General features: G+C 30.9%; 2 protein-coding genes and 1 pseudogene across 2 annotated transcripts; all 3 read left to right on the forward strand.

Moving 5' to 3' along the window:
* Nucleotides 1-1238: 1238 nt before the first annotated feature.
* LOC144545513 (organic cation/carnitine transporter 2 pseudogene) lies at nt 1239-2950 on the forward strand (annotated as a pseudogene).
* A 3296-nt stretch (nt 2951-6246) lies between these two features.
* On the forward strand, nt 6247-8237 carry LOC144545514 (putative disease resistance protein At3g14460). Its single transcript, XM_078294079.1, has 2 exons — nt 6247-6460; nt 6709-8237. The coding sequence occupies exons 1-2, from the start codon at nt 6247-6249 to the stop codon at nt 8235-8237; spliced, it is 1743 nt and encodes a 580-aa protein (XP_078150205.1).
* A 490-nt stretch (nt 8238-8727) lies between these two features.
* On the forward strand, nt 8728-10825 carry LOC144545949 (uncharacterized). Its single transcript, XM_078294497.1, has 2 exons — nt 8728-10116; nt 10721-10825. Exons 1-2 carry the CDS (start codon nt 9675-9677, stop codon nt 10738-10740), a joined length of 462 nt encoding a protein of 153 aa, XP_078150623.1. The 5' UTR covers nt 8728-9674; the 3' UTR covers nt 10741-10825.
* Nucleotides 10826-27214: the final 16389 nt, after the last annotated feature.

Below are 27214 nucleotides of genomic sequence, written 5' to 3' on the forward strand. Positions count from 1 at the left end.
CTTTGCTCAATTAATCAATAATTTTATTGAGACTTAATTACGGTATTATTTAAATTAATTGACTATATTACATGATGAAATAATAATGTAGAGGTAATTTAGTATTTACATCCATATGGCATGACTGGTGAGTTTACGTGCATGTCTGTATAATCTTATTATTATAAAGACGGCAACATATGTCTTAACCATGAATTATTGTTAAAGCTCATATGGCATGACTTGTGAGTTTACGTGCATGTCTCTATAATCTTATTATTATAGAGACGCGCGGCAACATATATCCCTTAACTAATATGGCATGACTTGTGAGTTTGTGACACTGACTTGTGTTGACCCTCAAATAGCATGATTTAAGCTCAAGAAGTTGACATTAAAGCATCAATTCACTAACTAATTAATATCACTGTACATCGAATTTTCAGAAGAAAAAGGAGGTCATTGCACAACAAATAAAAACTACAAAAGTAAATAATATTATGTTCTATTACATATATAGTTGGAAGTGCGTATAAATTTCCAATTGCTGTTCTGCTAAATGGACATGCACGAAAAATAATTTAAAATCAACAATAGTGAAAATTAGAAAGAGTAAAATACAAGAAACTTACATGTAACATTTGAGGTCTCATGCATCCAATCTTTTCTTATTTTTTTGTTGGAACAATTCATGACTCGACTTAATTATTTAAAATAAATCCTTACTACAAAATATAGATGAAACTAGTATTTTGTTTTTCTAAACAATTATATTTTTAGCAAAGATAAAATTAAAATATCATTATCAAATAAATCATAATCCTGCATAGCCAAATTAGTTTTCATGACAGATTATAGTTAACACCATATGAGATTCATAAGCCATATATAGAAAATTAAATTTGTCCATAACAATTTACTTCCACAAAAATAGGGGCCTAAACCGCTGGCGGCTATATATATATGATCCTTTGATCCTATACTCCTATTAGATAGTTATTTTAGGAAAGACTCAATTAAGTTTAGAATAAAAAAAAGTAAATTATTAATTATGGGCAAAGGTGGTATATATAGCAGTAAAAGAACTATTGAAACTTGAAAGTAAACCCTCAATATAGCGCTACCCTTTCTTCAAAGCGAGTTTGTTTTTTAAGAACATGAGATTCCAGGTTGTTTGATCTAACCTTTATCCTTCCCTCCGCGACAGAAAACCCGAAGAGATTATTGGAAGAACACAAATCAAAACAGCATCTCATACAATGACGTCATCTTCTTCCAACTTTCCACTTGATAGAAGTCCCACAAATGCTTCCTCCTTCACCGAAGAAGTGCCAATGGACGGAAGCAACCCAGCTGAACTGCTTCAACCTCTCCTGGTTGCATTTGCATGGGCTTTTGATGCACAACAAACCTTCATTAGTGTTTTTGCGGATGCCGAACCAGCTTGGCGTTGCCTTGGATCCACCGATCAAATCTGCCAGGCAGATTCCAACCCATGTGACCTTCCCCCGGAATCATGGACTTGGGTCTCACCGTCCCACACATCAACCATCTCTGAATGGGCACTCAATTGCTCTGGCAAGGTCCTTTCCTCTTTCCCCACTTCTTCTTTCTTTGTCGGTTGCCTAATAGGTGGTTTCTTGTTATCAACACTAGCCGACTCAGTACTTGGCCGGAAAAGGCTATTAGTTCTTTCTTGCCTTATTATGTCCGTGGCTGGTGGCCTAACAGCACTATCTCCTAATATCTGGGTTTATTGTATCTTGAGGTTTGTGTCTGGAGTCGGACGATCAGCAGTTCTGGCATGCTCTTTGGTCTTATGTTCAGAGATTGCAAGAATAAAATGGCGACACGGGATTAACTTTTCTAGCTTTATCTTCTACACACTCGGCTTTTTGTCCCTCTCTGCTCTAGCCTATGCCGGGAGGAGGTCTTCTTGGAGGATGCTTTATCTCTGGACCTGTGCTCCTGCTTTCTGTTATGCCATTTTGATACACTTCATTGTCCCGGAGTCACCAAGGTGGCTCTCTATGCAAGAGCACACCGATAAGTCCAAACGTATTTCCGATGCCTTCTCCTCGATGAAGAAACTGGTGACAACTCGATCAACTTTGTTGAAGCTTATAGCCATCATGATGGCTGGTTCTGGGATGGGGATGGTATTTTATGGCATGCCCCTCTTAGTTGGGAGCCTTGCGCCCAACCTATATCTCAGCATAGTTTACAATGCACTTGCCGACTTGCCAGCAGCTGTCGCAACCTACTTTCTTATGGTAAACATAAATAGGAGGATCTCCCTTGTTGCTCTCACAATGTTTTGTGGAATGGCTAGCCTGCTTTGTGTCTTCAGAGGGATAAACTCGCATATCCAGCTAGCTGCTGAGGTTAGTATATTATTTATTTTTAGTACAGCAACTTAAGATTATTTTAGCAGTTAATTGATACAATAGCCTAATAGCCTTAGTGGTCCAAATTAAACCAACCTAAGAATCTAAGATAACTAAGTGAAGATTCTCCTAATAATGTAATAGTTTTCTGAAAATTCTATTAATTGTATATATACACACACACATATATATATATATCTATATATTTGAGTTATTTCATGAATTTATGATTAACATGCAGGTGTTCTCCTTCTTCTGTGCTAGTATGGCAATCAACGTGATAATGGTATACAGCGTCGAGTTATTTCCGACTTGTGTAAGAAACTCAGCTGTGTCACTGCTGAGACAAGCAATGCTTCTCGGAGGTGTTTTAGCCCCGATCCTTGTGGCAGAAGGGAGGAGAAGGTCGAGATTTTGGTCATTTGGTGTGTTCAGCATTGCGGTTTGCTGCTGCGGATTGTTTGTTATTTTCTTGCCTGAGACAAAAGGAAAAGACCTTGCTGACAATATGGAAGAACAAAATCAGAATGTGAATTCCAGTATTGCTCCATGAATTTGGAGGCCTTAAATTATGTCGCACGTTCAGATTTTATTTTTTATTTTTTTACATAGGTAAAAAATCACTATTTAATTTTGAATGGTCTATATATGTTCTTTAGATCAAGTGATTTTCAACTTTCTACAATTATATTATTATTTTTCAAATATAAAATTTTATCTACAAGTATATTTTCATATGTAGATCATATTAAATGGTTTAGATCGATTGTTTATATATTAAAAATAGAGATATTGATATATAATACAAATCAATATGAGTTATGAAGATGCGCGACCATCTATAAATGATAATAACCGTGATGGTGATAAAAATTTAATATAAAATAGTAATAATATTTATTCTAAACAATATTAATATGGTACATTTGCTAATGGGGAGGTATCACTTACATCCGTTTTTTATGACACCGGATTACACCCTACATTTTCTAAGTTTTCAAAGTCAAAATAGTCGATCCAAACTGTTCAACATGATGGATATATTAAATTTTCTTTACAGATCAAATTTTACCTTTGTTGATTTTTTTTTACTATTATTAAGTATTTTACAAAATCATTATTTTCATATCATTGAATTTTTGTACCCATCTTAGTAAATAGTAAAAAAAAATATATAAAATATGTAAATTTTGATCTACAAGCACATTTTAATATATCTATTATGTTGAACGATTTGAATCGATTATTTGGACTTTAAAAATATAGGATATAATCCGGTGTCACAAAAAAAAGTGTAAGTAGATCCCTCCTCTTTGTACACCCCTAACCAGCACAGACACATGGCTGACTTGTATTATTTTGTTATTTTTCACAATAACAGTATTAGCTACATTTTATAATTGGTTTTTTGTCATAAAAAATAATTGCATAAATGGTCTTATCTAGCATTTTTTCCCTTCTGCAATCAATTGTTGTTTAAACTGGAATTTGAATAATGATGCAATCAAAAGATATTTTTTTGGTTTCACACCAATTGTTATTTAAACTATTAAAAACTTATTAACCAAAAGAAACTTATTTCGAAAAGCTAATTTAACAATAAATGACACAGTACATGACATGTATGTGATGTGCTGAACACAAGTTACATCCAATAACACAATGTTATGTGATGAACACAAGTTACAGCCAACATGAAAAATATACAAAAAGAAGAAGGAAAAATAAATGCTCAAAAGCATTTTTCTGTGATGAACACAAGTTCACTGATAATCATATACCAATACAGTTCTATTAACCGGGTAAGAGCATTCACATATTAAAATAAACTAATATATTTCTTTCTAGGGGTGTCAATGATACCCTTTTAACTGTTTATTTGACTCGTGCCGTATTCGATAAGGCGGGTATGGATGAGATTTTCTTTTTCTTTTTTTTGTTAGCTTATAAGGTATGGGTAAGGAATTTTTTTCATTAGCTAAACAGTTAAGGATAGTAAACATTATTTCATACCCGTTATCTTATAGTGTAATTTTATAAAATAAAAGTATATGATAATGTTTGAACAATAATTAGTAATGTACTTTCGTTATTTAGTGAGTGTTTTTTGTTATAAGGAAAATGCTAAACATATTATTTTATTTACATGTCTTGTTATTTAGTTAAATAATTGAATTTTTCTGAATCGTGTTTTTGAATTATTTTAGGTGAAATTGATTGCACATTTGATTTGTCTTTTTTATTATTAGTAATGTGATTTCTTATGTATGAAATGAATGAGTTTTGATGTTTTATTTGTAAAATATAATAAAATTAATTATTAAATTATTATTATTATTCGTTATTCATCTGTTATTATTTTTTCTCTAATAATTTTGATTAGTAAAAGTAAGATAAGATAAAATTAATTATTAATGAGTGAAGATAAAATATGAGTAAAATTATTCTTAGTGGTCTAGTGGATATGAGTATGAAAATATTTCCACCATATTCCTTTCCCTTCTGCAATAAAGGAAATTGACTATAGAAACAAATAATTCCGGCTGATTTGATCCAAGTAGGAATAATTGACTATTTAATCTAGAAATAGAAGGCCCAACCCAAATCAGGTCCCAAGTAATGAGCGATGGAACTCACTCTATAGACAGCTAACAACGGCCCAAATGCATATGGGAACAGCATATGGGCCTTTCAAATGCATATTGTACCTAGTGGAGAAATAATTCATTTATTTCTGTGTTACAAATGCATATGGGAACAGCATATGGGCCTTTCATCCGAATAAAAAAAAAATTGCACATGAGAACGAAGGAAGAAGCGAGCAATTTGAGAGAATATGTCCTCGGGGAGATAGAAGGGGATGAAGTAGAAGGGGAGGCAAACAAAACTTCGTCTCTTGTTCTTTATTTTTATTTAAAAAACAAATTGAAGTTGGTAGGATGTTGACTCTTGAACAAGTCGGATTGAAAAAAAAAAAAAAAAAGTCGGTAGGTTGATAAAAAAAATAGTTAGATAAATAAATGTCTTAAAAGAAGATATTCACTAGGGTGTCAACCGGTATGATACAGGTCGGGGGAAGGCATTTTCATACCCGTATCCATTGTAATAACGAAGCAAATCTGTAATTACTCTTACTCATCTTTTTTAATACAGTACAGATCGGTTAAACGGATAAAAAAACATCTTTAATATTTCAATTTGTGCTTTTGATAAAATAACTTTCAAAACAAGAAAACAAATAATAATGAAAATTTATTATATCACGTATCATCTTCATAGAAAATTTATTTTTAAAACTTATTTTATACGAAAACGGATTATATAATGGAAAAAAATCATTGCCTGTACTCGATAAGCTAACGAAAAAAAAAAAATCTTACCCTTACCTTTGTTTTCGGACATGATACGAGGTGGGATAAATAGATAAAAGGTTATCATTGACACCTCTAATATTCGAGTATATTGGAAATTTCATCTTAAATCAAAAAATTATATTGCTTGTGGACTCCAAAGTAAGTGGGTAGTCATTAGTCAATTCTCTCCTCCTACCGGCTACAATTGGAGCTTACATTATACAGTGCAGAGGAAAAGGATGTGATTAATTTGACTCGATAATTGATCCCAATCAGCAGTTCAACTTCTAGTGATCGATGTGGGTTTACCTCTACCAACCAACCACATGCTGTTCAGAACAGCCTGGCCAAATGAACACGAAACCTGAACGCATTTCTAATTGTAAGGAAAAAGAAACGAGAATAAAAAAGAACCATTCAACTCTATCAGATACAAGTCATTCCCTCATCTCGTACCATTCCTTTCCCCTTTTCTGTGATCATCCAATTTTACTTGAAGCCTGTGCGAAGAGAAGAGGAAGCCAACCATGGCTGAAATTGTTCTTACCCCCTTAGGGTGGTTGGCATCCCCCTTGATCAAAACACTATTCGACAAAGCACATGACCATCTCGGCACCGGCATCAACAAAAAAATGAAGATACTTGAGGCCACAGTACTTCCCCGCCTCTCTTTGGCGATTGATAAAGTGGAAAAGAGCCCCAACAGGGAGAAGTTAGTGGACTGGCTCAATAGGCTCAAGGGTGCATATATACTATGAGGCTGAGGAAGCAATCGATCTATTGGAGTACAAAAAACTTAAGAAAAAGGTAAAGGTTGATAAAAGAACAAAAGGTGAAGAATGAGAGGGCAAACCCAATTTGTTTACCATTACAATTTGTACCACCAAAATTAAAAGATAGCATATCCTGGCAAAAAACCAAGCTAAAGAGTCATATAGACAAACTCATAGAAATTTCAAAGGAGACCAAAGAATTTCATGATTTGTTAGGTGTCCAAGAAAATGCTAGTGGTAGTGAAAATGACAGGGACACGTTCTCAAACCCTCCCGACAGAGTTTTCGGCCGTGAGAGAGATAAAAAGAACATAGTAGACTTACTCACGGATAAACCTTTAAATTCTGAGCCTGAACCAAGCAATAGGCCAGCTATACCTATAATTGCCATTATGGGCCGTTCTGGTGTGGGGAAAACTGCGCTTGCCCAGTATGTATATAAACACATGGATGAACAGAAGCATTTTGATCTTCCTGTGTGGGTGCATGCCCCTCGCAAATTTAAGGCCACTGACGTGATCAAGATCATGATAGAAATTATAGAGGCAAAAAAAGACCCTCCTACAACTGATGAAGCTCTTTTAAAACACACAAGAGGCATGTTACGGTCTAAGAAGCTTCTACTCGTATTAGATGATTTTTGGAGTGACACCGAGGGTTTTCAGGAACAATGGGAGAAATTCTTTAAATTCTTAAGTAGCTGCTTACCAGGGAGCAAAATTCTACTTACAACTCAATCCAAAAAAGCTGCACAACAGGCTGGCCTTACCCATTATTCAGAAGTAGAGACCTATAATTTAGAGGAGATAGAGGAGGGTCAATTTTCAGAACTCTTTATGCACCATGCTTGGCCTAGCAATTTTAATTCGCAAAAGGAGGAATTTGAAGAAATAGGTCGAAAAATAGCTGTTAAGCTAAAAGGAGATCCTGGTGCGGCAAAGCTAGTGGGTCATCAGTTGAGTGGAAAACTTCACCTAAGGCATTGGGAGGAAGTCGCAGAAAAAGATTGGTTGGGAGATAACTTAAAAGCGAGGATCTGGAGCTATCAGCAGCTGCCTCATGATCTCCAATGTTGTTTTGCAATTTGTAGCTTATTTCCAAAGGGCACTTTCTTCCAAAGAGAAGTTTTGATTGCTATCTGGATGGTAGAAGGCTTTATCAGGCCAACAGATATTCAGGAGAGATTGGAGGATACTGGTGAAAATTACTTGGATGAGCTCGTATCGAGGTTTTTTCTAGAGCAGGTTGTATTTAATGAGAGAATCTATTATGAACTTCATGACCTGCTTCATGATCTTGCAGAGCATGTTCAAGGTGATGATTTTATCAGAATAGATTTCACTAATTCCGAACAAGTTCCTTCCCAAATAAGCCCCATGTTATGTAGAAGCGAAAACATTCACCACATCAGTTTGCCCTCAAGCATGATAAACAAATTAAAAGAAAAAATATGCCTTATGAAAAATATATGCACATTTTGTGTGCAATTTGATGGTGGTTTTGTCCCAAAGAAAGTATTAGAAGACATATTGAAAAACTTGAAAAAACTTCGGGTGTTACAACTTCCTGAGTGTGGTGATGAATTGCCAGACTCTGTTGGTAATTTAAAGCATCTCCGTCTCCTGCATAGTTATGGCTCTAGGTTTAAACTTCCTGATCGATATGCAAACTTGTACACCTCCAAACGCTTCTCCTACAAGATTGTGAATCCCTACCCAAGGATTTTTCTGAACTTATTAGCTTGAGGCACTTTCATACAGGTAGGGAGACGTCCCATATTTCTCATGTTGGGAGGCTGACATCCCTCCAAAGCCTTGATCAATTCGTTGTAAGGAAGAAACGTGGGGATGAATTACACCAACTAGAAAATTTGAATCAGCTTCGAGGTAATAAAATGTGCATTACAGGTCTTGAGAAGAGTACAACGGATGCTGTAATAGCCAATATGCGAAATAAGAAACATCTCAAGCAACTAGTATTTGAGTGGAACTCTCATGAACGCAACACTAATAATGCTACAAGTCTGTCTACTCAACATGTTCAGTTATTAGATGCATTGCAACCTCATCCTAATATAAGTGCTCTCACAATTAAAGGATTTGGAGGAGACAGATTTCCAAATTGGTTTCTAAGTCAAAATTCATTAAGGCTAGCTTCTCAAATCGGTAACATTAATATACTGTGATAAAGTAGAAGAAATCTCATCCATTGCTGAATCACTTCCCAATTGTGAAAGTCTCATAGTAAGGTGGCTCAAAAACCTTAAAAAACAATGCCATCCCTTCCTTCAAACCTTACTTATTTAGTGATAGACCATCTTCCACAGGTTAGTTATTTCTCTGAGAATGATTTGTTGATGAAGGAAGAAAGAAACCAATCCAAACTTCAGGTAGTGAAGCAAATAGCAGAGTGCCTGAAATTAAACAAAAAATTTGAGTTAACTGTGAAGGAATTTTTATTGTTCGTGAAAGAACGATTCGAAGCTGCACTAGAAATCTGCTTTACAAGTTCACAGTATGGAAATATTTTTTCGGAGATAGTGAAATATGACCCTTTAAATGAGGATTATTCTCGGGATCAGCTATTGGATATGTGGGTTATGTTCATGCAGTACTATATAGAAACAATGTTCAATAAAAATGAAGAGTCCAAGTTGGTTTTACCATCTTCACTCACTTACCTGAAAATATCATCATGTAGCATTACAAGATGCATTATCCACCTGCATACAATGCCTTGTTTACCTTTCTAAACTAAAACTATCTGATATTCAGACAATAACTTCTCTTCCTCCCAAGGAAGTCCTTTGTTCATTGAAGAACCTCAAGTCTCTTACCATAAAAGGATGCTATTTGCTCAGTTCCTTGGGAGGTATTGGAGCCTTGACCTCCCTGATAGCACTCAAATTAAATGAATGCATCAATTTGATCCCATCAAATGGACCATTGCCTTCCACCTTGGAGAGTTTAAAATTTCGAAATTGCTCAAATGTTGATGTTATTCTTACTAAATCAAATTTACCAGTACTACGTTCACTTTATGTCCAAAATATAACATCCAAGAACCAGAGGGGAGTTTTACATGTTGGTCACCTGTCATGTCTCGAGGAGCTAGCTATATTTTAATGGGATGGTCGTTTGGAGGGATTAAATTCATTAAAAAACCTTCATAGTCTAGGTGTGATGTGTTGCCCTGAGATCAATGCCTCATCTCCCATGGACAAGTACACATCTGCACTTGAAGGGGTTTTACTTGACAACCTGGCACTATTGAAGTTGATACTATCAAATGAAACTATCTCCTCAATAGAAGTTTTGCCAATTGTTGGCTTCCAAGAAGATTCTTCAAATGATGAGGTTTTTCAGTCTCTTACCTCTCTCACCGATTTGTTCCTTACTGAAAGCAATATAACCCATCTACCAAAGAATTTAAAGAATCTCTCATCTGTCCAGTATATGGATCTAGAAAATTGCCGAAACCTATGTGAATTGAAAGAACTACCCAAGAATCTTCGTGAGTTGAAAATTACAGACTGTCCAGCCCTGACGAAGAAGTTGAACAAGGGAGGCCCTTACCAGGTCTGGCTTGACAAAGGAAGCACCATTGTGACATTTCCAACGGAAGGTAAGCTAATTTTTGAACCCCAGACCAAACTACTTCTATTTTTTAAATTTATTTCTCTTTTTATTTATGGATACATCATTTTGATCAGTCTAGTTTTGTGCTGGACTGCTTCTATGATTTAGCACTCATGAACTGTACCGGTGTACCTGACTGCTTTCCTTTTTTGTTTTGATGTTTTGATTTCTGGCTTGTTAGTATACCGTACTTGCCTTTTTTATTCTCACTGTGTCTGTTGGAACTTGCAACTTCTATTCGGTTAACCAATTCTTCATTTCATTTTTGTGCCCATGGATTTCAGCCATAGTTTTTGCTACATATTTCTCAGAGATTGTATTTCAAATTTTCAACCATAACCATTTCATAGCAAGACCTTTAAATGATTGATTATTTAACTGCTTCTCATATTTCAATATATCTCTATTTTTGCAGACATGCCCATGTAACAAGGAAAAACATGGGAAAGAAAACGATTATGTATTTTTGTTAGTAATAAATTAATGCTGGCCTTGCAATATATATAAGCCATCTAATAGTCATAATTTTCTCTGCTCTGCCGATGTTATAAGATGATAATATTATTTTCTCAACTTTGCTTCTTTTGCAGAAGACATGAATCATTTTTAGGCTGGACAACATTTACTCACTCTTTTGAATTTCTTCTCTGCTGTCTCTCCATATCTACAGCTGCCCACACCTCCTATTTTCCAATCCCCCAAAATTAAAACCAAAGCCGCAAAACAAAAAACTTCAAAACCAAAACAACCAACTAAAAAAACCAAAACAGAAAAAAAGAATCTCTCTTTATCTCCAGGTCTCTCCATATGCATACACCTATAATTCCGGAACAAAAAACTAAAGAACCAAAAAGAAAAAAAAGAAGAATCTAGATTGATTATCTATTAGATAAAATTTGTTGTGTCCATCTTCTTAAGTCTTCACTCTCTAGTACAATTATTCCTGGAAAATTGTATACTTTTGTGTAACTGTCGAACTTATTTGATGTTTTAAATGTTCTTGGAAATCTGTACAAAAAAAAAGCAAAAAGTGGATAAAAAGGATAAAAGTAAAAAAAAAATGAAAAAAAAAAAAACGATTTTACACTCATTTCTATCTTGGTGATACAATATTATTTTCATCTTGTACTTTTTTTGTGTTTTGTATATATGTTTAAAAAGTTGATTTTTTCAAGTGATCTTGAGCTCGTACTAGTCATTTCGTACGGTGTTTATTTTATATGGTGTGCATTGTCAGTTTATTTATGTGCACATTTGTAAGATAAGACTGCTTGTTGATTTTTATATGGACAAATTTGGTTTGATATATTGTTAATTAACGGATAGAACTTACAAATTATTCCATTAATCTTCGTGCGGAAGCAGATCTTGCGAGCATAGCAATATCACTGGTTCTGCAAGGAATCACAAGCCGAAACTGGAAGCCCTGCGTTTTTCACGATCTAAGACCATCAAGTATTAACAGAGTGCTTCTTGGTGCTCTCTATCTTTTCTCTCTATTTTTGGCAGTCACTATTCATACGTTTTTTTTCTGATTAAATGAGAGAGAGAGATATGGATGGTTTATATAAAACCAATGCATCTATTCATAAAGGGTTGGTATCTATTCATAACGAGTCAGCTTTTGGATTTTGGATTTTCCATAATGAGCGTACCATTTAATAAATCCAACATCTCCCACTCGCACAAAATGGGATACCCGCTATAAACTAAGAGAACGTAATCTCTAATCTCTGTTAAAATTTTATACAAGAAAATAGGCCGTGACTAGTATATCTTAATTTGAGACCATATGTTGTTATCCAACTGTTAGGTATGAATAACAATATTTAAGTAGAGTAAATATGCAGTACCCCAAATCATCAAGTTACATTTTTAAGTATTACAGGATATTTTTCATTTATTGATACAACCATACTTATATATTCACAATTATGTTACATAAACATAATTGGTGCACCAGTGAATATAACCTAATGTAACACTCAAATGATCTTTTTTTTTTATCTAGAATCTCTTCATTCCAATTCAATTGCTATTCATATATGTTCCATTAGATCGTATCATACATGATCATTGGCAACATTCCAAAATAACTAATTGAAAAGAAACTTCAAGTATTTAGTAAAAAATCAAAGAGTAATATGAGATCCTTTTGATCTCACGGGTCTCACACAACAAAGAAGAAGATATCATATCTTCAGTTACTCTGTTGAACAATTGCACATATGGTATGAAATATATGTTACGGTATTACTCTTTATTTCTTATGAAGCATATGTCTAAACTAAAATCCAATACCGTACAAGTGATAGTTCAGATATACATAATATCTAACTTGAGTCCACAACTCTACTTATCATATAAATCGAATAACAGGACTCCCACTTGGCATAAAACAGTTAAGGTGAATAGTGGGTATTTCACCTTCAGTCATAATAGTATATTCATATGACCTCATCTTGATTCTCTATCAAGGCGATATATATTTTAAGCATTTGCTCTCACATTTTGTATCATGTCTAGCTTAAAATCAATCTCATTTATATGTTCTACTAAGACATAGAAGCGATTGCCTGTGTGAGAAGGCCAATCAACTGTTTGACATACCTTTCATCTTATATCTCATGTGTTATGCTAAAATCACAACAACTGTTATGATATGACTTAATATAAATTATTTAATATTTAGCATAACACTTCTAGTTTTTTATCAGATAAAATACTAAATAGTGACTAAAAGAGAAAAAAGTTGCAGAGCACCAAGATTTTGCACAGTGAAATAATTAATAATAATAATACTTATAGATTAAAATCGAAAGATCACTAAGTTTCATAATCATCTTTTAATTCTATAAATTTTATTACCATTAATTATTTCACTGTGCAAAACTCCCACTAAAATTATACATTAAATATATATATATATAATTCTAACGAAAAAAAATTGCAAAACAGATTATTACCATCTAATGTATAATTATTACCATTAATTTTATACATCTAACGCAAATATTATATCAAAACAAAAAATATATATATTGCTTTGTAGTATGTATATATAATATAAAGAATCAAGATAATAACAAGAAAGTTATTGTAGTGTAGTGGTAAGACTTTTGTCTCCCATGGTTTTGTTTCCACTGGAGCTTGAACCCGTGACCTACACCATGGGAGACTAAAGCCTTACCACTACACTACAATGACTTTCTTGTTATTATCTTGATTCTTTATATTATATATACATATTACAAAACAGTATATTTTCAATCCAAATTATTTTAATCCAATTTTTTTTATGTTATATTTAGAAAACAGTATACTACAAAACAATATTTTTTTTTTGTTTTGATATAATCTTTGCATTAGATGTATAAAATTAATGGTAATAATTATACATTAGATGGTAATAATCTGTTTTACAATTTTTTTTCGTTAGAATTATATATATATTTAATGTATAATTTTAGTGGGAGTTTTGCACAGTGAAATAATTAATAATAATAATACTTATAGATTAAAATTAAAAGATCACTAACTTTCACAATCATCTTTTAATTCTATAAATTTTTTTACCATTAATTATTTCACTAGTGAATATATTAAATACGTTTTTATAAAATAAAATTCATATTTAGATTTATCAAATATACCAAAAAATATTTGTAAATCAAATCTTAATATAAACAGATTTACGTAAAATAATTATAATGTTTTCAAAAAGTTATGAAATAGATTTACATAAAATAAACAATTCTAATGTTTTCGAAAAAACAAAAATTAGAATACGTAAAATATGTTTTTCAAAAACAAAAAATTATGAAATTTATGCAAAACTTGGAAATGCATAAACAAAATAATTGTGATTAAAACCAGAATACATGCCATTAACTGGGCTCTGATACCAATGTTAATTAACGGATAGAACTTACAAATTACTCCGTTAATCTTCGTGCGGAAGCGGATCTTGCGAGCGTAGCAATATCACTGGTTCTACAAGGAATCACAAGTCGAAACCAAATGCCCTGCGTTTTTTACGACCTAAGACCTTCAAGTATTAACAGAGTACTTCTTGGTGCTCTCTATCTTTTCTCTCTATTTTTGGCAGTCACTATTCATACATTTTTTTTTTTATTAAATGAGAGAGAGATATATGGATGGTTTATATAAAACCAATGCAACTATTCATAAAGGGTTGGCATCTATTCATAACGGGTCGGATTTTGGATTTTGGGTTTCCCATAACGGGCGTCCCATTTAATAAATCCAACATATATTATGATTGTTTCTGCTTGTAAAATATTCTGCTGGAAGTATTGATGCTTGTTATATAACTACCATGCACTGAGGCAACTCGGGTCAACCTTTGTGAGTCCCCTTTTTCATGATTTTTATGTGACTGGGTTGATGACTTGATGTGAACTTATTTGATCAGGTCTTAGAGCTTGATTGGCCTCTGGATTGGTTTGAAGGGGTCTGACAAGGCTCAGTACTTGTAGTTTTGCTTTTTTGTCAATTATTTTCATTATTTTAATTCAATTTCTTAAATGCAAACAATCAATTCAAGTTTAACAATGTAGTTAGAAATGCTCCAGGAGTCCTTCGCAATTTTTATAAGATTTTCAGTAATTAGAAAAGGGTTTATTTTTGAAGAAGAAAATAGAATTTCTATAATTCTTTTGTTGTGTTTTGCCAATTTCAAAGATTAATTCTGGGATTTTTAATTAACCAAAAATTTTGTTCTTTTTATGAGAATGCAGAGAAAAGAAAAATCTAAATGCATGCCAAATTTTATGATTTATTGATTTTTTTTTTTAAATGGATCAAATGCTTGTGCAAAGGCAGGGGCAGAAGAGGTAAAATGCCACTTAATTAGCAGTTTTTTTTATTTCTAAAAGATGAAATTCAAAAATCCATAAGAAATGTTTATAAATCCTATAAATGTAAAATTATGGTTTAAATTGTGTGTTTTTGAGTCCTCTTTTGGACAGCGTTCTTGATTTTATCATTTGGTCACTTCTGGTGTCAGGTATGCTTTGATCTTTGAAACTAGTCATGTGATGGCTTTTTGGTACAATGCACTTGACTTGTGTTTCATTGCTGGTACAATACTTGGACATGTACCAGGGGCTGGTTGGAGGTGTTCATAACCCCGGATACTGACTGATTTGTCATGGATCAAATCTTTGAGGCTGATCAAATCAAACAGAGAATAAAGCTTTCCTTGAATAAAGACCTTATTGTTTTATTTATTTATATCTTTTCTTTATAAAAGATGACTTATAACATTCTTTTATTGAAAATCATTGAGCAATCATAGAGCATGCATACAAGCCAGTGGCTAATATGCATATCTATGCTCTTTTTCATTTGCAATTTGGTCCTTGGATTTATAACAATCCAAGTGATGTCAAAAGCATCATATTCACACATTTTATTTATTTTTAATATTCAAATGATTGCATAGAGAGGATGTCATAAGTCATCATGCACCTCTAGCTCTCGAATGAACTTTTTAATTTGTGTGTAAAGATCAGTTTATTTAAAAGGAAATTCAATTTTTTTATATGTATTTATTATAGGAAATAAGAAAATGTATAAAACAAATATAATCATCATGCTCTAATAGTATATTTTGTTTATACAATTTGTATAACATATATAAAGAAATATCAAAATTTATTTACAGATTTTTGTATTTTATTTACACTTTTTTTATTTAAAAATTATAGAAATTATATAAGGCATTACTTACTAATAGAGCATTTCATAAGCCATCATGCTATAATAGATTCATATACTTGTATAATTTTTATAATGTATTTTCAAAGAAAAATCATATTTATTCACAATTTTTCTGTTTTCTATTAAAGAAATAAGGATTTTTTATATGAAAATCATTGGAGATTTATCATCAAAATATTATTGCTTTATCGTTTCTACTTTTTACTTCCTTTGTGTAGTTTCCATAAATTACAAGGATATGGACTTCATATCATTTATGGTTCGAAAGTACGAAAAACATATACTGATATCAGTATATGCTAAAACTTGTGAGAATTATTTATACAAAATTCTGAAATAATTAGGGGATAGGTTTAGGGCCTTTAGGCTTATTTTAAACTTAACTGGTTTAACATTCGGCCCAGGAAATAATAGTGGGTTTAAAGGCCCATATATATATTTTCTCTTTAAGAAGTTTTTTAGATGGGCCCAAATATATTTAAATGGGCCCATATAATACTGATTCGAATTGATCGTTTCTAATTAGTGAAATTATCTTTCGCAACACGTGCTGCAATGATTCTGATTTCACGAAGCGATAAATGTCTTTTTTTCATAAGGTCCTTATCATTATAGAAATTGCCAAATATTTTTTCAAAATAATACTTTCCTATTTTAAACTCAATGCATGTATTGAATTGAAGCACTTTTCTGTCAAAATGCTCGTTTCATATCATTTAAATGAAATGAAATTAGATATATGTTTATTGAAGTTAAATATTTGACTATATGATCTATAAAAATTATATAATTGATGTTTACCGTGTATTGATATTGATCGTTACATAATATAATTAATGTAGATTGTATGCCAAGCATTTCTAAATAAAATTTATGATAAAATGGTAAAATATATTGTGTTTGATTGAATTGAAAAATTATTCATGCACATATCCTGGCCTGAAAATAAAGTTGTAAAAATATATTTTGATCAAAACATATTAATTGTACATTCTTGATCATAGAACCCATAATAAATAAATAGAGAAATAAATTAAGTTTTCGTTTTCAATCTTTGAACGATATCTTCGGTACCTCACACATTTAATAAATTAGTGTGTGAATGTAAATTGAACCTAAACATGTTTTTTGAATGATATCTTCGGTACCTCATACTAATTAAATGACACATATGTTTAATATATTAATTAGCAGATCTTTCCAAGAGGCAAAATACTATTTTTTTTTCATAGTAGTTATATTAATTACGAAATAATGAAAAAATAATTACATAATTTCTTCTATTTTCTAATTTTGAAAAAAAATTCAGCAGAAGTGCATAATTTGGCAGAAATAATTGTATTTGCATTGTTTTCAAAAGAAAAAAAAGGAAAAAAAAAACAAACAAAAAAATAAGAGATGATTACTTATAATTAGTTATTGGAGAAAACTAATATTATTACTTTGATATTTTCTCATTTTATTAAAAAATAAATCAGGTCAACAGTGTTTATGTTTATCAAGCTCGTGAAAAGGTATGAACTTTCTTAATTTCTCTCATTTTTGGTTTATTTTTTGGAGAAATTTCATTTATACCCCTAAACAATAACTACATAATCAGATAATACCAAATATTACAAACAACATCAAATGCAAAAAAAAACTTCTGATTTTGCACTTGTCCAAGCCATCATTCCTGCACCATCTCGCCCTCATTTGGATCTGGTCCATCTGCAAGCAGTATGACCCTTAATTTCCTTCTACTCCTTTCCAGCTATGTTCTCCTTCAAAATCAATTCATCTCATCATAGAGCACTGAAATTTGTAAAATGTTAGTAGGCAGCATGAGAGGGAGTTTCAAAACAGATCCAGCACCCTTAGATTTAACCTAAAAAAACCCCAAAAAGTTTCCAAAGAAATGATTTGTGTTAACACAAGGTACAACACACTTGTATGAAAGGAGGGACTCAAGTTTGGTATATGCTTTCCTTCCTAACTCTAGTTTAATGTGTATAGAAATCTGTACCAAACGGTGAAAATTAGATGCTATAGCTGATGACTGACGATTGATTCAACTCCTCTCCAATGCATAAATTATAAATCCTTCTGTCGTATTTGTTCAGTCTTTTAATTGGATTATCTTCTCTATTAAATTATACTTTTGTTATGTTTTAAACTATAAATACTTTATAACTATTGTTGTCATCAAATTAGGCTGGGGATAATGTAGGACTGCTGCTCCATGGTCTAAAGAGAGGGGATGTCCAGCGTGGTATATTTTTGTATCTGGGTAAAAGTTTTATACCATAAATGTTTACCATATATCCCACAAACTGAGACTAGTAGTCTTTATTCCTCTTTGTTTCAAAGATGCCTACCAAACTAAATCTCCTCTCATGAGCGAGTTTTGACTGAGAAAGAAAGAGTGCTTTTATGGGTGTGCCATTAAAAAAAATGCTACAAGTCTCCTTTCAAATTATGTGTTGTCTTGTTTATTGATGGTCCTGTCAGATATGACTATCCATTTTTTATCTGTTTCAGATTGAGCCTGACAGTATATCCCTCCTTGACTGGTGCTAATGTATTATCAATATTAACTTCCATTCTATGCTAATGTTGTATATGTAGGGTCTAGGTGCTGATTTTATACAATCAAATGGTGGACGAACTTTCCAAGCGCTTCTCAATGCGCAATATGGACAAGAGGTGACAATACGTCTAGGTGCTGACACCAAGTGGTTCAGGGAAGAAATACAGAACAACCAGCCCTTCTGTGATAATGAGGTATTGTAAACCATTATCACAAAAAAATAGTATATTATAGCTATAAAGGGTTGGCTCTATTTGGAGATGCATTGTGCGTATATTTTGGTTATAGAAACAAGTTATTTATAATTATGTAGTTGCAATTCTTTTTGGTCTGAGGTTTCAAATAAAAGTTTGAATTTACTATAATGATTAATGATAATTAAAATGTTATTCTCCATGTTTTATTGTGTTGTTGTTCTTATTGTATTTCAATGTGTAATGTAAAAGATTTCTTGGTTACCACTAGGTTGGTACCAAATTGGTACAAGTTTCAAATTGATACGGGGTGAATTATAGAATTGGGCCTACATATATTTTGCTGAAACAACAATTTTTTGCATTGGAAAATATATACAAATATGGGGTAATACATTCCCTGCAAAAGGTTTAGACAATATCTGTGCAAATTATCTGGTGGGACCCACCTTCTTTACCTATGCAACTATTAGGTTCATTTTTCTTGCAAATAACTATGTGGGACCCATGTTCTTTACCCATGCAACTACTCACTACTATATCCATGCAACTGACATTTTTTGAAATTGAGTAGTTGCAGCGGTAGTTATTGCATGTGTAACCCATGCAACTGACATTTTTTGGAGTTGTTGCATGGGTAAGCCCATGCAACAAGTCAAATTTTACCCATGCTATAAATCCAGATTCTAGTATTGGTTTCTATTGATCTAGGACTAATATATAGACTATAATTTTGTTTTCAGCTGAAGTTGGATCTTAAAACTATGGTTCAACTCAAGTGGCCGATGCTATTGGGCGTAAGGTACAATCACGAGTCTTTTACTTTTGTTTTTTATGTTTTCCTAACTCAAAAATGATCATTTTAGGCATGTTTCAGGACTAATTTTGTAATAACTTTATGTTTTTGAGATACTGACTTATGGACCAAGAATTCCATATAGTATTCTCTATGCAAAATAACAGTCAAGTGTGTGGCTAACCAGTATTAAACACAATATGTATGTAATATGTAATTTTAGCTAAAGGTTATATTTGAGAGAAGTACACAAATAATATGTTGTTTTTGTTTTATAAGATGTCGCAATGGCTGCATTGGGACCAGTCAGTGATTTGTCTAGCCACAACTGGTTTAAGTACTTGCCCGACCAAGAGGACTAGCAGTTGTTTACAGCTTGTTATTTAGACTTGTGTTTTCCGCAAATATAAAATTTAGTTAGATAGCGCTAAAAAAATAGGTTATGATATAAGAAGAAATAATACAGATTTTGTTAGATAACAGTGTGACATTGATGTACAATATTAATAATATATATAGAAAAGATTACTAGAGATATGTAAGAAATATAATAAATGTGAAAGTTACATGAGACCATTTGGTTGATAATAATTGAGGTAATTTGTATTAGGCATAAGCCATAACTAAAAAGACATTGGTCAAGGAAACGACATAGGTGTTAGAAACGCTTGTAAAGATAAAATAAGAAAATAATTAGAATCAAGTTATATAACTATAATTAGTGGCAAGCTGGTTAGTTAACAGTCCAGTCCAATAAGAAGCGAGCCTATATAACGATCGAGCCACGAACTACGAGTTTTTTTTACAACTCCTAGCATCATTCAATTCTTAATATCAGTACCGCCTACCTGAATTGTAAAAAATTGAACCATATATATTATCTTACTTTGAATGATATGCTTTATTGTGCTTAACAACTTTAAGAATCTCAAGGGCCCATTTGAATTTGTTCGGAGAGTACTATCAAAATATTTTCCTTTATCGTTTCTAATTTCTACTTTTTTGATATAATTTTCATAAATTACCAGGATATGGACTTCATATCATTTTCAAGGACCAAAAACATATACTGGGTATAATTAAGCTAAAGCTTATGAGAATTATTTATACAAGTTGTGAAGGGCCTCTAGGCCTATTTTAAACCTAACTGATTTAACATTCAGCCCAGGAAATAATATTGGGTTGAACAAGCCCATATATATTTTTTCTTTCAGAAGTTTTTTTGATGGGCCCATATATTGGCAGGTATGGGCCCACATATATTTAAATGGGCCCACATAATACTGATTCGAATTGATCGTTTATAATTAGTGAAATTATCTCTCGCATCACGTGCTGCAGTGATTCTGATTTCACGAAGCGATAAATCTCTTTTTTAAGATCCTTACCATTACAAAAATTGCCAAATATTTTTGCAAAATAACACTTTCCTATTTTAAACGTGTATAATTAATTGAACTCTATAAATATATCGATTTGAAGTACTTTTCTATCAAGATCGATGCTCGTTTCATATAATTAAATTGAAATGAAACCTAGTATATATAGAATAACTTTCACGATAATTTTGATAGTAGTCCTTTTTTCTGAATTGGACTCAGAAAATATAGAGAAATATTTTGAACTTAATACAGAAATTAGATATATGCTTCTTGAAGTTAAATATTTGACTATAAGATCTATAAAAATTATATAATTGATCAAATAGATGAATTGTAATTTCTATTTTTTCTTTTTGAGAGAGCCTTGTAAATACTTTGTTTTTTATTAATATAAATAGTTACCAGGGGCGCCTTGCCCGGTAACCTTCAAAAAAAAATTATATAATTGATGTTTACCGTGTATTGATGTTGATCGTTACATAATAAAATTAATGTAAACTATATACATCGTAATAATTTCTAAGAATTTTTATTATAAAATGGTAAAATATATTTGTGTTTGATTGGATCTAAAAATTATTCATGCACATATCCTGGCCTGAACATAAAATTGTAAGAATATATTTTGATCAAAACATATTTTACATTTTTTTTATCATAGAGCCCATAATAAATAAATAGAGAGATAAATTAAGTTTGATTTCGTTTTGAATCTTTGAACGGCTACAGATTAAAAACTTGAGGACAAAGTATTTGATTATATTAAGAAGAAAAGGGAAAATAAAAAAATTTGTTAGTTCTGTACACAATTAGTGTGTGAATGTAAATTGAGCCTAAACATGCTTTTTGAATGATATCTTTGATTGTACCTCACACTAATTACATGACACATATGTTTAATATAGTAGCAGATATTTCGAAGAGGCAAAATGCACTTTATTTTTTTCGAAGTTGTAGTTATATTAATTACGAAATAATGAAAAAATAGTTACATAACTTGGCAGAAATAATTATATTTGCATTTATTTCAAAGGAAAAAAGGAAAAAAGAAAAAGAGATGATTACATATAATTAGTCATTGGAGAAAACTAATGATAAATCAAGCTCGTGAATAGGTATGAACTTTTTAATTTCTCTCATTTTTTGATTTATTTTTTGAGGAAATTTCATTTATACCCCTAAACAAAAACTACAAAATCAGACAACACCATATATTACAAACAAAATCAAACACAAAAAAAAAAAAAAAAATCTCATTTTGCACTACTCCAAACCATTTTTCCTGCACCATCTCACTCTCATTTGGGTCTAGTATATCTGTAAGGAACATGACCCTTTCCTCCTGCTCCTATCCAGCCATGTTCTTCTGCAAAATCAATTCATCTCAGCACTAAAATTTGTAAAATGTCACAAGGCGTCATGAGAGCTAGGGAGTTTCAAAACAAATCCAACACCCTTAGATTTAAGCCAAAAAGTTTCTAAATAATGATTTGTGCTCCTATTGATCTAGGACTAATATATAGACTGTGATTTTGTTTTCAGTTGAAATTCAATCTTGAAACTTATGTTTCAGCTCAAGTTACCAATACTATCAGGCATAAGGTACAATCACGAGTTTTTTACTTTTTTTTTTTTTTTTTACTTTTTTTATGTTTTCCTAACTCAAAACAGATTCTTTTAGACATGTTTATGGACTAATTTTGTAATAACTTTACATTTTGAAGATACTAACGCATGAACCAATAATTCCATATAGTATTCTCTATGCTAAATAACAGTGAAGCGTGTGGCCAACCATTATTTTAACAAAGTATAATATGTATGTAATATGTAATTTCAGCTAAAGGTTATGCTTCAAAAAAGAAAAAAAATAATATGTTATTTTTGTTTTATAGGATGTTGTCGTGGCTGCATTAGGTCGACCAGTCAGTGATTTGCCTAGCCACAACTGGTTTACATACTTGTCCAACAATAAGGACTAGCAGTTATATATTTACAACTTGTAGTTTTAGACTTGTGTTTTCGTTATCATTTGCAAATATAAAATTTAATTAGATAATGATGAAAAAGTTGGTTATGATATAAAAGAAATAATAGAGACTTGTTAGATAACGGTGACAAATACAATATTAATAATATATGTAGACATGATTACTAGAGAATTGTAAGAAATAAAATAAATCTGAAAGGTACATGAGATCATTTAGTTGATAATCATTGAGGTAATCTGTACTAGGCATAAGCCGGAACTGAAAAGACATTGGAAACACTTGCAAAAATAAAATAATAAAATAATTTTGAATCAAGTAATTATATAACTATATCAGGTCAATTGAACATTTAAAAGAAAGAAGAAATATTTAAAAATCGATCAAACTATTGAATAATTTAATTATTATAATAAGGCCAGCTATGTATACATATATTTTCGTTTATTAAATATCAGAGAGCTGCATGTATCTATAGTTGAACGCTGTAAATTAACGATAATAAATTCGATAACAACCTTGGCTGTTCAAGTTAGCGTATTCGCATCTCCTAAGATATCTCAAAGTTATATTTCAAACTTTGAGTTGATATGTGGAAAATATAGACCGGTCAAATTCTTTTTGCACAAATCTTAAAGCACAATAATACTGGCTCTTGCATTCTTAATAGGCACTGAAAAAAAAAAATTAACCTTACTTTAGATAACCTGAAAATTTGAGTTGAACGCAGGCACGGATTTATGTATATGTCATGGGATGCTAAGTCACCTATGATTTTAAAATTATTAATTATGTATATTAAAATTTAATTAAAATTTTGAGTTTTTTGAACTTTTATATATATAGTCTAGTCCTTCTCATAAAATAACATATATGTGCTAGTAGTCTAGTGATTTAAATTGTAGTTGGTATATCATATGTGTAAATTCATGAGTTCAATATCCACCAACCACACTATTTTTGTCTTTTTCACATATTATATTTTCTAGTTCTGCCCCTGATTGAACAGTCGAGTTTAAATAAAAAAACTTCCAACCCATTTTGTTTTTGTGAACTTCCGTAACTTTATTTTTGATATTTTTATCACAGTTGAACTTTCATTTTTTATTTTTTCTATGCACACTTGATATGTTAAATATAAATATTTGATATGTTAAATATAAATATTTGATATGTTATATATTAATATTTACATGCATATATATCAACACTTACATTATAAATAGAAAATTTATTATTTGTTCTCTCCCATTCCTCACCAATCTTTTACACGTGTCAAAGAAATTTGTATTTTACATTCGTTTAATATCTTCAATATTTTTGACGATTTGTAAAGAATTTGCGTATAAAAAATGGCGAATGCTGTGTACTCGATTTTCTCTTTCAAATGAAATTAATGTTGAAGTATTTTCAGATTCTATTCGCTCCTTTTTTTTTCTTGATATGCAATGTATAAATTTTAATATGCTAGATATAAATATTTCAAAGCTGAAGTATTTAGAATTAAAAGTATATATGTACAAGTTATTTGATTTGTTCGATATGAATGCTTGATATGCTATGTATAATTCTTGATATTTCTTTGAACATGATGAAAAGTTTAAAATCAATGTTATATATATCAGCATTTGGATACATATGTATGTCCAGTCTTTAGACAGACTTGGTATGTTATATATCAACACTTGCATGCATCAGCTGTAAATTCGTTAGCAACCTTTTAGAAGGTGATACCAATGAAAAGTAGTTAGAGTTGAGAGATTTCTAGGGGACTATTACCAAGTCCTATATAAAATATAATTTATAAAGTGGGTTAAATTCTCAAGCTTTTAGTGATATAATAGAGACAACAATTTCAATAGAAATATTTAAGGTAAATGTTTGAAATATTCTTTCTTTCACTCAAATTCCGTCTGCTAATAATAGGAACGAACAATAAACTGGTTTGATATGACATAAAGTTAATGTTAAAATATGAGCACCGTTTCTTTTAAATTAGATAATATTATTTGCAATTTGATAATAAAAAGAAAAGATATTACCCCTACATTTTTTTCATCTAAAATAGCAGTAGAACAATTTATTTTGAGAAATTTTCAATATCATCTGATGTAATCAGATACTACGATAGATCAGAAATGTGCAGATTTAGGTCTTGTTATTATTTTTGTGTAAATTGATGGAAAATATAACATCATGTTGGGGCTTGTTATTATTTTTTCCAAATGGAGACGCTAGGAGTTCATCCAATTAGCAAGTAAAATATTATTTTTTGAGATATTAGAGGGAATTCAATTACATCATTTTAAGGTGATATATTTTAACACCATAAATTTGTAAGTTATTTTTGTAAATTTAAAGTCCAAACAGTTGAACCGAACCGTTCAACATGATCTCCATATTAAAATGTGCTTGGAGACTAAATTTTACATTTTTTTGGAACTTTTTAGCATATATTAAGATGTGTACACAAACAGTTGTTTTCAGATAATTTTGGATCATTGAAAAACAATTTTTTTTTAAATTCTAACTAAATAGTAAAAATAATTCCCCAAAAAAAAGTAATTGGTCTCCAAACACATTTTAATATGAAAATCATGTTGAACGGTTTGGATCGAATGTTTGGACTTTAAATTTACAAAAATAACTTATAAACATATATATAGTGTTAAGATGTGTCACCATAAAATGATATAATTATATCACTCCTCTATTATAAAATAACATCCGATTATTTTGAGTAGTGTCAGTATGAATTCATAAGTTAAATTATAGTTTTTGTTGTTATATTAAAAAAATTCAGAATATTTAATAATAGGTTTTCATGCATTTTGAAACTTTGAACGAGTACAGATGGAAAATTGAGGACCAAGTGTGTGATTATATTAAGTAAAAAAGGATAATAAATAAATTTGTTAGTTTTGTACACAATTAGTACGTGAATGTAAATTGAGTCAAAACATGTTTTTTGAATGATATCTTTGATTGTACCTCACTCTAATTACATGACACATATGTTTAATATAGTACCAGATTTTTTTTTGAAGAGGCAAAATGCTCTTTATTTTTTTTCCAAATAGTCGTCATGTTAATTACTAAATAATAAAAATATAGTTACCTAATTTCTTGTAGTTTCTAATTTTGAAAAACATTAAGCGAAGATATGATTACATATAAGTCATTGGAGAAAACTTATGTTATTTTAATATTTTTTATTTTATTAAAATTTACAAAAGCATAAAGTTTATTTTTTTCAGAATAGTTAGTTTTTCATATTCATGTAATCTAAAAAAATTAATCTGCAATACTTATTATATGTTTAGGTCAAAATAAAAAATATGTTACTTATATTTTTAATGCCATAAGAATGAAAATTTTCAAAAATTAAATTTTATTATTTTTTGCAATATGTTTGACCTAATAATTGATTTTAGCAATAGATATGTATCTTGTATCAATTTTTAAATAAAATATGTATTTCCTATTTGTGTATCTTGTATCAATTATATATTTTCGATTAAAAGTTCATATTTTTACATTATTAATTCTTTTATATCAGAACTGAAATAAAATTATGCAATATATTATATATCACTTATAATTTTGTTTATATTAAATTCATTGAATTTACATCAAACATCAACATAATAAATAAAACAATTCAAAGCTCAAAGAACATATCTTAATTTCAAAATATATAAATATATCACACGAAACAGTAATAAATTGGAAATTCAAAAAGATCCTTGTTTCTTTTTAAATTGGAAATTCATAAAGATAAAATTAAGGGACAAAATAAATTCATAATTATACTAGTGAGAATTGCCACGTGGCTATTAATCTGCTACTAATCCTAAACAATACATTCCACAATTGATATTTTAGCTTTTTTTTAAACCTAATTCAATAACAGTACATAACACGACTGATTGTTATGTAGCATTATTTAACAACTAGGGTTAGAAAATCTAAAAAATTGATAGTGTACAGTTATTGAATCAGGCAAATAAGGGTACATAAAGCTGCTGTTAACTAATGCACATCACAAAAATTAGGTTCAAAACAACAGAAAACTTGAAAATAACGGAATAAAAACAGAAATTCAGCAAAGGCATAAATTGAAGAAGAAACAAAAAAAATGAAAACCCTTTTAAATAAACAGTCTTGCAAAGAGAATTACATCATCTACACTCTTTTAAAACCCATTTAAAAATGAAAACCCTTTTAAATGAATGATTAGATATACAGCCTGGATTTTAGGCGCTTGGGCTGAAGCGGCTGAAGCCCAGTATAGGCCCACATGAGCCCGGATAGTCCAATAGGCGGGTACGCCGAGACAGGCGAAGTACGTAGACCAGCGACAAAGGGTTTATATAACAAAGCTCGGGGCTTCTTGCTTCCCAAGCTATT

Source organism: Carex rostrata, chromosome 28, assembly GCF_964058835.1.
Source record: "Carex rostrata chromosome 28, lpCarRost1.2, whole genome shotgun sequence".
NCBI classification, from domain to species: domain Eukaryota; kingdom Viridiplantae; phylum Streptophyta; class Magnoliopsida; order Poales; family Cyperaceae; genus Carex; species Carex rostrata.